This window comes from Callospermophilus lateralis, chromosome 1 (genome assembly GCF_048772815.1).
Source record: "Callospermophilus lateralis isolate mCalLat2 chromosome 1, mCalLat2.hap1, whole genome shotgun sequence".
NCBI classification, from domain to species: Eukaryota; Metazoa; Chordata; class Mammalia; order Rodentia; family Sciuridae; genus Callospermophilus; species Callospermophilus lateralis.
In genome coordinates this window covers 149,169,540-149,181,954 of record NC_135305.1, presented here as the reverse complement: position 1 = coordinate 149,181,954, position 12,415 = coordinate 149,169,540, and the positions used below count along the sequence as shown (strand labels likewise).

General features: G+C 38.2%; 1 protein-coding gene across 8 annotated transcripts in view; it reads left to right on the top strand.

Moving 5' to 3' along the window:
* Hectd4 (HECT domain E3 ubiquitin protein ligase 4) overlaps positions 1 to 12,415 on the top strand; it is a 172,052-nt gene that overhangs the window by 73,712 nt on the left and 85,925 nt on the right. For 6 of the 8 annotated variants that reach the window (XM_077108968.1, XM_077108966.1, XM_077108965.1 and 3 more), the window contains exons 9-17: positions 639 to 797; positions 3,339 to 3,452; positions 4,149 to 4,289; positions 7,346 to 7,578; positions 7,943 to 8,088; positions 10,077 to 10,147; positions 10,770 to 10,875; positions 11,454 to 11,574; positions 12,222 to 12,350. In XM_077108968.1, the coding sequence (XP_076965083.1) occupies positions 639 to 797; positions 3,339 to 3,452; positions 4,149 to 4,289; positions 7,346 to 7,578; positions 7,943 to 8,088; positions 10,077 to 10,147; positions 10,770 to 10,875; positions 11,454 to 11,574; positions 12,222 to 12,350 (1,220 nt within the window). The remainder of the gene's footprint in view (positions 1 to 638; positions 798 to 3,338; positions 3,453 to 4,148; positions 4,290 to 7,345; positions 7,579 to 7,942; positions 8,089 to 10,076; positions 10,148 to 10,769; positions 10,876 to 11,453; positions 11,575 to 12,221; positions 12,351 to 12,415) is intronic. The other 2 variants (XM_077108969.1, XM_077108967.1) reach the window with 1 other exon arrangement.

The following is a 12,415-nucleotide window of genomic DNA, read 5'->3' as shown; positions in this document are numbered from 1 at the left end:
CAGTGGCACCAGGTTGGCCAGCAACTCAAGTTAGAACATGGTGAACATAGAGACAAATCCAGCATATTTGATATCATCACCTTGGTCCCTAAGGTTTTTAAGTCTTTCTGGGAGTGTCCCCTCCTGATGGGACTTTAAGCCAAGCCTTCTGGAGATGATAAAAAATTATAAACAGGACTTCAGGAGGCAGAGACAGGCACCAAAGGTCCCGCACAGTCCTTCTGATCCAGCCTGGCTTTGGAATTCATCAGACCTTGAGACAAAGAAAAAAACTTAGTAATTAAATAATTTTTCAGTAATTACGATAAAGACTGATTCAGGCAAAAATCATTAACTGACATTAATAATCTTAAAGTCAAAATTTGAAGAACAAGATGTACACCATCTGGAAGAATTTCCCCACTCATTTTTTTTTGATAAATAAAAATTGAATATTAAAAAAAGAAGGAAATGGTTATACCATATAATAGGAGTCTTGGTCAGACTCTGAAGCAAGAAAATAATTATTTTTTTCATTAGTAAGTTTAGGTGTATCTTTGTTTGGGTTTGGGGCTCCTTCATTATATGCTAATCTGGTCTGATAATCAAATTAATCTGTGTCAGGTATTTTTACTCAGCATTTTTATTTTCTTCTCCAGCAAATACTAGCTGTGGGCTACCTCTGAAAATGCTCCGGAAGACACCCATTTATACCTGTGGCACATACCTGGTCATGCTGGTCCCACCTCCAGGGGGATCAGGCAGCTCAGCCACTCGTTCTCTTTTTGGTGGAACAAGTGGCTTGTCATCTTTAAAAAGTAAGTGAATTTCATTTATGACACGTTCCCTGTTTTATCTCAAACTCTGAAATTTAAGACTTTCTTATTAATTAGTTTAAACTACTCTCTTAAACACTTTTTTTGCAATAACTCTCTGATAACACAAAATAATAATTATCAATGTCATTATAAGTCAGGGGAAAATTTTAAATATCGAATGTTTAAGCTTATTATAAATATGTTTTTATTTACTTATTTATTTTTGGTGCTGGGGATTGAGCCTTGTGCATGCAGAGTGCCTGATGCCCCACACCTGCTTATGCTAGACATCTTTCATATGCTTATTGGCCATTTGAATATCTTCTTTTTTTAAAAAAAATTTATTTTGATACCTGGGATTGAAACCGATTACTGAGTATAATCCCCAGCCTGTTTTAAAATATTTTATTTTGAGACAGGGTCTCGCTAAGTTGCTGAGGCTGGCTTTGGATTCGTGATCAGTTCCAGAGCCGTTGGGATTGCAGGTGTGCGCCACTGCTCCCAGCTATGTGTGTCTTCTTTGGAGGAATATCTATTCAAATGCTTTGACCATTTTTAAATCGGGCTATTTGTCTTTCTGCTGGCCATTAATCCTATTAAACTTTTTTAGTCTCCTTAGCATGTTTTTTCATTCTATTGAAATTGGCCACAGTTGATTAAAGCAGGTCTAAATGGTGCCATGTTTTTTAAGGAGGGTATAGTTGACGCAGTGATTCTGTTTTAGCCCAACAAATTGGTAGTTGCTAAATTCCCTCTGTGCCATGTTTCACATTGGTTATTGTGAGAGCTGTTCAGTATAAGGAAGAACTGGTGTTTGCCTTTAGGAGCTCCTAGTCTAGTCAGGAGAAATCGTAGAGATGTGTGAAACAACTAGAAGACGGTAGATGGTGCTGTCTCACTGCTCAAAGCATGGGGAGCAGATGTACATGCTGCAGAATCAAAGAAGGGATCATGGTGGAGTGGGACAGGAAGGAGAGACTCCCTGAGGTCTTGAGTGTCAAGCATGGAAAACAGGTATTACTCCTAGAAGTGGTCAAGTGGAGGGAAAGCAAATATGCACAATGAAAAAGAGATTTGGGGGAAGATAATTTTGTTGGTGTTCAGTGTGGAATAGTAGAAAATAGAGAAGAAAGAGTATAGATTAGGGTATGACTCAAATCAGATGGATGAGGATCTGGATCACTAAGGTGATGGGAACAAGAAGAAGAAACACATTCAAGAAACACAGTGCCAGAATTTTATGTTCTAAAATAGGGAAGAAAACAGGATGTCACTACTAGTAACTAACACATAGGTTTCATGTTTTAAACTCATCTTCACAGTCAGTGTCAAGTAGTTACTTTTATTGTTATCTCCACTTTATAGATGAGGACCCTGAGAGATTCAGTAACTTTCTCAGGGTCACCCAGAAGTGGTAGAGCTGGTATTCAAACCCAAAAACCTGAAGCCATTGCTTTCCAACACTCCTCCACCCTGTGTTAAGGGTAGAGGCTTAAGTACCTGCTAGTGTCAAATCTGACTTTGAAGGAGAGCAGTTGAGCCATTGTGTGTCTACCATCCATTACTGAGCACCAACTTAAAAGTGAAGCTTCTTGTGAATGTTGCTGCCTTGTGAGGTTAATAATCATAACTACTCGTGCAGTTGCCCTTTTGATAATCCATGTTGAAAAAACTTTCATGATGTAATTACTATTTTAAAAACACTTTAAAAAACATTTCATTATAAATTTTTGTTTGTTTGTTTTTGTGGTTTTTGGGGACTGAACCCAGGTCCTTCAGTAGGCTAGGCAGGTGCTCTACCAGAGAGTAGCATCCCTAGCCTTTCTGATCTTATTTTGAGAAAGGCTACAAAGTTGGCCTCAAACTTGTGGTCCTCTCCATCCTCCCCAGTACCCAGGACCATTACTGGGTGTGCACCATGCCCAAATGAATTTTAAATTTATGAAGATATTGTGGTGATAGTTTATTTTAGTGGTCTTGCATATTTTCTGCCTCCTCATTGTTATCACCAGTAGAAAACAACAAAAAAGATGTGATTTTAATAAAAGTCTTTGTATTAGCATTTCATTGCCATGACATAGACAACTTTACGGAGGAAAGGTCTACTTTGATTCACCATTTCAGGGGCTCTAGTCCATGATTAAATGGCTCCATTGCTTTGGGTCTGAGTTGAGGTAGAACATCTTGGTGGAAGGGCATGGCAGAGGAAAGAACTCAGCTCATCGTAGCCAGGAAGCAGTCAGAAAGGGACTAGAGACAAGATAAAGTTCCCAAGGGTATACCCCCACTGACTTTCTTCCTCCCTGCTGTGCCCCACTATGTTCAGTTTCTACCACCTCCCAGTAGTTCATTCAGTCATCAGTGGATGAATCCACTGGTGTGGTCAGAAGCCCTCAGGATCCAGTCATTTCCTACAAGCTCCACCTGTGGGGCTAAGACTTCAACACATGAGTCTTTGGGGGACACTTCATCTGCAAACTCTTACAATCTTTGAAAAGTAGTCTTTAGGCTCATTAAATAGCTTACTGTTTGTTTCCAAAGTCCTAGCCTCCAGCTTGGTGTATAATATTTCGGATGGTCAGTTCACAAGTCGTGCGGATCTCATAGATGCTGCTGGAAGTTCACTGGGGCGTGGTGCTCTTGTACCAGGATTGGGTAAGAAATAAATGCACATGTTTCCTTAGAAAATTCAAAGGTTCTGCAATTTGGAAATATCTTGTCAATTCCTGTGGCATTCTAGTTTTTCTGAAAAGAATTTTGTTAATACTACTCTTTAATTTGAGGAATTAATATAAGAAATTGCATATGTAAAATTCTCTGCATAAACTGCTATTGAAGATACTGTCTCTTAGGTATGATGATGCCTACAACAAATTCTCAAAGTTTCTGCCATAAAAAAGTTCCTGTAAAGAATATGCTTAGTAGAGCACGAACGTGATGTACTATGTTGCATTATTTTCTTTGTTTGACTCCTAGGAGGCTCATGTCTAAGTTTTAGGCTTAATTACTAAGGCTTTTTGTTGTATGTATTGTTAGTTGGTCCTCTTTTTACCTAGGTTTTTAATGTAAGCCACTTAAACCCTTTTTGGAAGTAGGTCACATGTAAATCAGTTGCTAAGAACTATATGCTTTGCAAGACTTATTCTTTCTCACATAGGAGTTAAGCAAAACTGAAAATTAAATCCTGGCCTCTTGCTGAGTCCCAGTCTAGTGCTTTGCCAAGGAAATGAGAGCAGAGATGTGGTTGTCAGCATTAGAATCCTTACCCTTCCATTCTTTAGTAGTGCTTGTAAGAAACATGTGTACAGGCAGCTGGCTACACAACAACTAAATAATGTCTATACTCTACAGGTGCCTGTTATGATACAGTGAACAACATGCTGTGGACATGCTCAAATGATTACATTGATCAGTGGTGTAATCCTGGGAATCAAGCCTTCCATTATGTGTGCCAGAGGCTGGGAGTCAGCCACATCATCACTGAGCCTAAAGGTGAGGCGCACTCTTGGTCCTGCACTAAGATCCCACCCACAGACTGCAGCAGCACCTAAGTAGGTAGGGACATGGAGCACTGACAAATGCATCCCAGCCTCCCCTTGGAACTGAGGAACCCACAATCCTTTGTTATCTTGATCCTGAAAGGTTGGTTTATGCTTAAATAAGTATGTAAATAAACAGAGGTTTTGAAGTAGTCCATAGACTTTTTCAAAGAGAAATCCATAGGTCCCTCCATTGTCAGAACTTTAATGTAAGAGTTTATTATTGTATTTGGCTTGGAATTATATGCTGTTATAATGCTTTACATTGATAACAACTTATTCATAGCTAAACTTAGATTTACCTATGAAGGATCTTTGTTTCTTAAAATTCTTAATATTCTCTTAAAATCTTGTGACTTTAAAGTCAGCTAGATTGGTGTGGAGGAATGAAGAGCTCAGCAGTTTCACTTCCCATAAAGCAATCCTAAAGCAGACAAATTTGTTAAAAACAACCAGACTCTGGAAATTGGTCAAAGACACACCAAATTGAGAAGTGGCTCCAGTCCTGTGGTGATCTTAGCTGGAACTGCTCCCATCCCCCATTCAAGTTTGTTCAGCACAGCAGACCTGGGGGAAGGGACAGACTGTGAAAAGCAGTAGTTTTGCTGCCAGAGGGGCTGACTTGATTTGGAGCAGAGCAGAGAAAAATCCCACACCAGTAGTAGTAGTAGCTTTGGCGACACATAGAGAAGGCCAGTGGCTCAGCTTAAATTATGACCCTGGTTAGCACAAGCAGCAGATCAGCATGCTAGCTAGAAATTTAGTAGTGAGGTTTGGGGACCTTGACAAGCTCCTTGCACATCTACACAGAGAGGGCTGGGAGAGGCCCAACTGTTCAGACGTCTCTGCTCAAAACATGAGCCTACATAGATATACAGAGATGTGAGATGTCCCAGCAGAAAGTAGAAACTGGATGGAGTGTAACAAGGCCTGAACTTTGATGCCTTCTTGCAAAATACATAGCTCCATTCAGGATGGAAGTGTTACTGGCTCAAGGCTCACGGTACCAGTTGTTGGTTGACAACAAACAGGGATATCCCCTGGGAAGCTAGACTTAAAATTCAAAACAAGGGCTGAAGATGTAACTCAGTGGTAGAGCACATACTGAGCATGCACGAGGCCTTGGTTTCAATCCCTAGAACTGTTAGAGTCTGAAAACAAGTCAAGATGGCACCTGGCATTTTGCAGAGGAAGTGGTTTGTGAAGTAAGTGTGGAGATTCCTTATTGGTTGACTGCTGTATCTAGTTTATGCTAATTAAGATAAGCTGTGTGGAATGTATAAATACCTCTGTTGTCTTACAATAAACTGCAGCCGGACTGTGGCAGAGAATCTAAATAAATAAATAAATAAGATAATAAAAATAAATGAAAAAAAGAAAGAAGGCTTTCAAAAACGACTTGAGCAGAGAAATCAGTAAACATACACTGCAGGGAAATGCATATTATACTTAGCACATGTAGTCGTTAAGCAGCCGTAATACATATATGTCTGAAGAACTGAAGGGAACCATGTCTGAAAAGATTAAAATATGATACTATGACTGAACAAGCAGAAAACTTCAATAAAGAAATTATTTAGGACTGGAGATGTAGCTCCGTGGTGGAGCACTTGCCTAGCTTGGTGGTTAATTTCCAACATCAAAAACAAACAAACAAACAAACAAAAACCAATCAAACAAAATCAAAAAGAAGAAAATGGAAATTCTGGATTTAAAAAGTAAAGAGACATTCATTAGAGTAGCTCAGCAACAGATTTGGGAAAAATAATCAGAAAACTTGGAACAAAGAATGCATATCAGTTTGGGTTTGTCTGATGTTTTCTCATGATTAAACTGAGGTTGTGGATATCGAAGAAAAATTACAACAGAGCTGATGTCCTCTTCACGTTACATTATATTCCAGAATACATGTTAACTTGATTTATTACTAGTGATTTTTAATTTGATCACCTGGAGCTGGGGCTGTAGCTCAGTGGTAGAGCTCATGCCTAGCATGTGTGAAGCCCTGGGTTGTATCCCCAGCACTGCAAAAAATAAAATTGATCCTTTTGTTTAAGTAATGTCTACCAGGCTCTTCCACTGTGAAGTTACTGCTTTTCACTTTCCATATGCAGTATTAGAAGCAAGTTTTTAAGTCCAGACCACCCTCAAAGGAAGAGGAACTAAGGTCCACCTCCTAGAAAGAATATTATCAGAGAATTTGTGGACAAATATCCTAATCATTACCATAATTAATAAATATTTAAGGGCTGGGGTTGTGGCTCAGTGGCAGAGCGCCTGCCTTGCATATGTAGGGCATTGGGTTTGATCCTCAGTACCACATAAAAATGAATAAATAAAATAAAGGTATTGTGTCCATCTACAACAAAAAAAATTTTAAAAAAATTTTTGAATTGTGTTTTATGGTATTCAAATTATATCTTCAGAAAGCTGTCCCCCCTCCCACCAAAAAATAACAAACAAACCAAAAAACCAACCAACCAGCCAAACAAAAAATAGCAAAGAGAAGAGAGTCACCTATTTATTAGTGGCTCTCAAGTCTCTTGCCTACACTCCAGACTACGCATTCACCTTTACTTGGTCATCTAGTAAGCATTTCCATCTAAACATGTCAAAACAAACTCCCTACTTTTCTCTTTCTCAAAATCTGTACCTAGAAGTCTTTCATATATTGGTATATGGATTCCCATTCTCTCATATGCTCAGACTGAAATTTTATTTTTTCACTTATTTATAACTATGTTGTAGGGTAATGTATGAAAAGCATTTAGCCCATTGCCCAGCATAAAAAAACAGGCTCAATGAGTGGTAATTACTTCTGTTCTTAAAGAATTGAAATTCCCAAGTGTTTTCACCCCTGCACTCTATGGTGGAACCCTCTGTTCTCCAGCAGCAGTGGAAAAGACAGGAGTCAAGTAGTCTTTCCTGATTGTTGTGCACACATGCTCTGTTCCTCAGGGGCCATCTGTAGTACATCTTTCCTCACCAAGTCTCCGTCTTCTCTTCTAGAAGAGGCTATAACCACAAATGAGGTTATAAACCAGTTACTGCACCACGTTGGCGCCATGTGCATACACCAGCTCAATCTCTTGGCCACCAACCCCAATCTTCCCATCACAAGTGTCTTGGGCAAGCAACATCCAATTGAAGCCCACCATCTGAGCAGCATTTGTGACATCATGGAGAAGGCCATGGTTAACGGAGATACCTGTATCATACGCTGCATTCTCGTTGTCTTTCAGGTAAATAACACTGATGTGAGGTAAGAAAGTGGTAGAGAAAAAAACACAAACCTCAGCTTTAGCCAGCTAATTTCTACCAGAGTAAGAATTCAATAACATTCCTGTTTTGCATTTTGCCACTGTTTAGTCATATAATTAGAATCATATTCATTTCACTGCAATTAACAGAATATTGCTATATCTAGCTCATTGCAATTAATATATGTAAAATATTTACTATAATTATACCTTTACACAAGAGATAGCAGTTAATAATCTACCCAGTTTTCTACTTACAAGAGTATCTAAATGTGATTTCTTCAGGAGAATAATTTTATCCCCAGTAGAATGAGCACTTTTAGACATACCCCTTCTGTTTCTGTAGGTGGTGTTTAAATTTTTCTTCAGCCCACAAACTGAAAGGAACCGAGACATCATTCGACGGTCAGGACTGCTTCTATGGCAGTTGTTGATGGCACCAAAAGATCAAATCTGTCCTGAAATTCAGAAGGAAGTCTGTCTTGCCATCAGGTAAACAGCAAATCCTTTTCTTAGTGCTCTCTGCAAAATTATCCTCCTGCAAGGCTTTGCATTCTTTCCTGCAAGCTGTTAGCAGCCCAGTCCTGGTGCATTGGGAATGATATATAGATAGGGATTTGAGCTAGTCCTTCTGGGCCAAAGGCAACTGTGCACCTACATTTCTTCATCCCACCTTTTGAACCTTAAAATGAAAACAAAATCCCTGTAAGTGGACAGTGTGTTGCAATCAGACGTTCTCATTGGAAGTGTTGCAGTGTGGTTAGGAGTAGCTTTGGTAACCAGCAACCCTAGGTTCTAGTATTTTCTCCACCCCTTACTCACTGAGACCTTGGTTTGAAACTTCCATTTTTCTCAGCTATTCAATGGGTTTTAAAATAGTACCCATTGTGGGGTCCAGTGGCATAGGCTAAAATCCCAGTAGCTCCCTAGGCTGAGGCAGGAGGATGGTGAGTTCAAAGCCAGCCTCAGCAAAGATGAGTTGCTAAGCAACTCAGTGAGATCCTGTCTCTAAATAAAATACACAATAATCCTGGGGATGTGGTTCAGTGGCTAAGTGCCCCTAAATTCAATCCCTGGTACCCTTCTGCCCCCGCCCCCAAGTACCTACTAGCTAGATGAGGTGGTGTACCCCTGCAATCCCAGCAACTCAGGAAACTGAGGCAAGAGAATCACAAGTTCAAGGCCAGCTTTGGCAACCTTGACTCAAAGTGGACAAAACAAAGAAAAACATCTATCTCTAGGTTTGTGAGGTTCTCATAAGAGAAGGCCTGATGTAAGTTATGTCAACCATGTTGACCTTTATTAACCTGACTAAAATCTTGTGAATTTATTGACCATTTTTTATTGTCATTTAACCTTTTTTTTTTTTTTTAATTCGATGAACTTTTTGTCTGAGAGGGTAGCCTTAATGTCACCAAGTCTGGTTTAGCAACCAAGAGAGAATTGGGTGGTTGGTTTGAAAGAGTCATATGGTAGGGGTGAGCACAGAGGGCAAGGAATTCTTTTTCTTCCACAGTAGATTATACTTCAGATTGTTTTCTGTTGAGCATTAAGTCAGTATTTGAAATCTGGTGCTATGTTGGGCACAGTGCCACATGCCTGTAATCCCTGCAGCTCAGGAGGCTAAGGCAAGAGGATCATCAGTTCAAGACCAGCCTCAACAACTTGGCAAGGCCCTAAGCAACTTAGCAAGATCCTGGCTCAAAATAAAAAATAAAAAAGGGCTGAGAATGTGACTCAGTGGTTAAGTGCCCCTTGGGATAAGTCCCCAGTACAAAAAAGAAAAGAAAAACATCTGGAGCCATGAGGAAGGTTGTGGAGGTGATGGGTATATTCACTGTCTTTATTTAGGGTGGTTCTATAGGTATATATGCATGTCAGAGTTATTAAATTGTGCACTTTAAATATGTGTACTTCATGTCAAACTTCAATAAAAAAAGAATAAGGAAAAATTCTTATACCATTTGTCATTCTATGCTTCCAGCCTTTTTGGAAAAACCAAGAATCCTTTTCTTGATTGATGGGGAGAAGGGGCACTCGAGACACAATCTGTTCTATAACTGGCTCAACTGTACTGACTTTTCATCGCTTACCAGTTCTGCATGGCACCTCACACAAGTTATCATGTTAGTAATTCACAGACAGAAGGAGGAGAGGGATCCTGTTTTTCAGGGAAGAGATTGGACTAAATCATGACAGTGAATTTAGGTTCAAATGCTGTTTTATTAATGAAAATTAAAAATAATTTAAAATGCTTACTTCAGATATATGTAATCAGGATATTTTTTCTTTTTTCTTTTGTGGTCTAGGGATCAGACCCTAGGCTTCACACATGCCAAGCAAGTGTTCTGCCACCAAGCTACATCCCCAGCCCTCAGTTTTATGTAATCAAACTGTCACCTTTAATAAAAAGAAAAAATTTAATATTTAGAGATTCTAAACATTTGTTTAAAAACTTTTTGACTTTTCTGTCATTTCAGCTCTGGTTTAAATATCTTGTACCCAGGCGAAACTGAAATCAATAACTTACTTAAGTTGGTCTTAACAGAAGGTGAGAATTATCTGTTAAATTATCCTTGAACAACTATTCTTTTTTATCCCTAAGGAAACAACTGGATGATAAGATAATAGATTCTTATTTCTTATCTGTTATCATATTTTAAAAATGTACTTGCATAGATACCAATACTTTAGCCAGACTGAAAGCAGAAATCATGTTTTATGTATTTTTAAGCTTTAAAAGCCCATCTATTTCCAAGGCTTAACTTCATATATCAGGCTGTAGATATTTACCAATTAAAAATAATGATTTTGGGGTGATTTCTAACTATTTTTTCACACATTAAATCCAACTTTTCAAGTTGGACTGAACAACAATAACAAAGGTATGTTAAAGATACTATGCATTTAAAAGCAAAATTAATTGGAGGAATTACAAATCACACTTCATGATAGATCAAGAAGGTAGTCACACTTAAATCAAGAAACTCTGGCTAGAAACAGTTTCCAGTTGGTTGCAATGTAGTTTTGCCTCTGTTGTTTTATATAAATCTGCCATACCTGGTGCCCCTTGGTGGTTGACTTATACTTTGTTTAAAAACTTTAAAAAAAATAACATCAGTTTTCTAAGTGTTGTTTATCCAGGTACTTTATGGAGTTTTGTTGTGTGTTAGGAGAGAGAAACAGTGGACTGTCCCAGCTTCGAGATGTGATCCTAACCAATTTAGCTGAACAGCTTCAAAACAACCGATTTGGCAGTGATGAAGATGATCATTACAGGTGACACCAGTTATGTTATTCTGCTAGTCTCTTCTTTGTGTTCTTCTGAATACTTAATTTAAATGTGTTTGATAAGTGTTTGTCTCTAGTTATAGCTAATAGGGTAATTAGCAGGTTAAACCTGAAAAGACTGGATCAATTGAAAGATAACAAATTCTACAGTTGTCCTAAGAACTGATAATAGGACATGTAAGTTGTATTAGTAAAGTAATTTGGGTCCAGGGAAAGTACTTAATAAAAATACGAGTGGAATTCATTCCAAAAATCTTAGTGGAGAAGCGGTGCAAATTGATGAACTATGAAAGAAGCTATGTGTGTTAGAGCTGGGGAGAGGGAATGAGATGTCATTTTTCTGTGCTATTTATAAAATACTTTGATTAGATGATTGGATACCATTTTGCTATGTTTGGCTTAGATATTACCTAGTTGCTAGCATTGTTATTTAATAAGATGATTTGCTTGCAGAGTCAATTAATTTTGTATCTTGTATTTGTTATCTCAGACCAATTATATAAAAGTTATCCTTTTACTAATAAACCATCAACATTTTATTGTTACATTTCTCCTGCATTTTAAAGACTAAATGATGAACTTTTACACTACATTCTGAAGATTGTTGTACGAGAATCCTGTATTTTAATCACCAAGTGCCAAACTGTCTCTAAAGATGATTTTCAAAAGCTCCTTTCAACTGTGCCTGTAAGTAAAAATGTATTTACTGAAAGCACAATTATGTCAAATGTCCCTGTTTTCATTTTACTGTACTGAGAGGTGTGTGTGGACACACAGTCCTTTACAAAGATAGACTGAAAATAATTTATGAAAGTCAGTGAATGACTGTTCTTATCCTAGAACTATAGAACTAGAAAAATCCACTTGAAGTGCTTTTTACTAAGACTTCATTACAATTTATGGCTCGATGCAATAAACTGTTTGACTGAATTTGGGGGTTTTTCTTTTATCTAATGAGGGTCCCCCTTCCTTGGTAGTTTAGCATTGTTTTCTAAACTATTAGTGTTTTGCAGAGACTGATAGGAACTAAAAGGTTTTTAAGGGTTTGTGTAGAGTCTTCTATGGGAGATGGGGATGGGGAAAGAAGAAGTATTAAGAGGAAAGATTTGTTTGAATGACTAGTGAGGATTGCACAACAGAAGACAAACAATAAATGTGTCCAAGTCTGTCATTGAAAGCCATGTGTATATAAATCACTTGAGAAACTAACTTGATCTGTTTTCTGTATTTTCTCTTTTTGTTTCTCTTGTCAAAATCTTTTGAAAACATGAGGATTACATGATCCCTTCTTTGAGTAGGGTTAGATCATTTAAATGCCCTTGTTTGTATTAAAGGCTGCATCCTCCTGCCTGCGCTATCTGATGGCAGTTCAGAATCACCTTCTCAGTAACACTATTTTGATTAAACCTGATGAGAACGATGACAGTGACAACTCCTTGCAGGGAGAGACATTGAAGGTACAGGTAAACACCAAGCTTGATTTTAACAATGCTTTCTACCCAGTATGTAAAGCACAGCTTACTCAGCT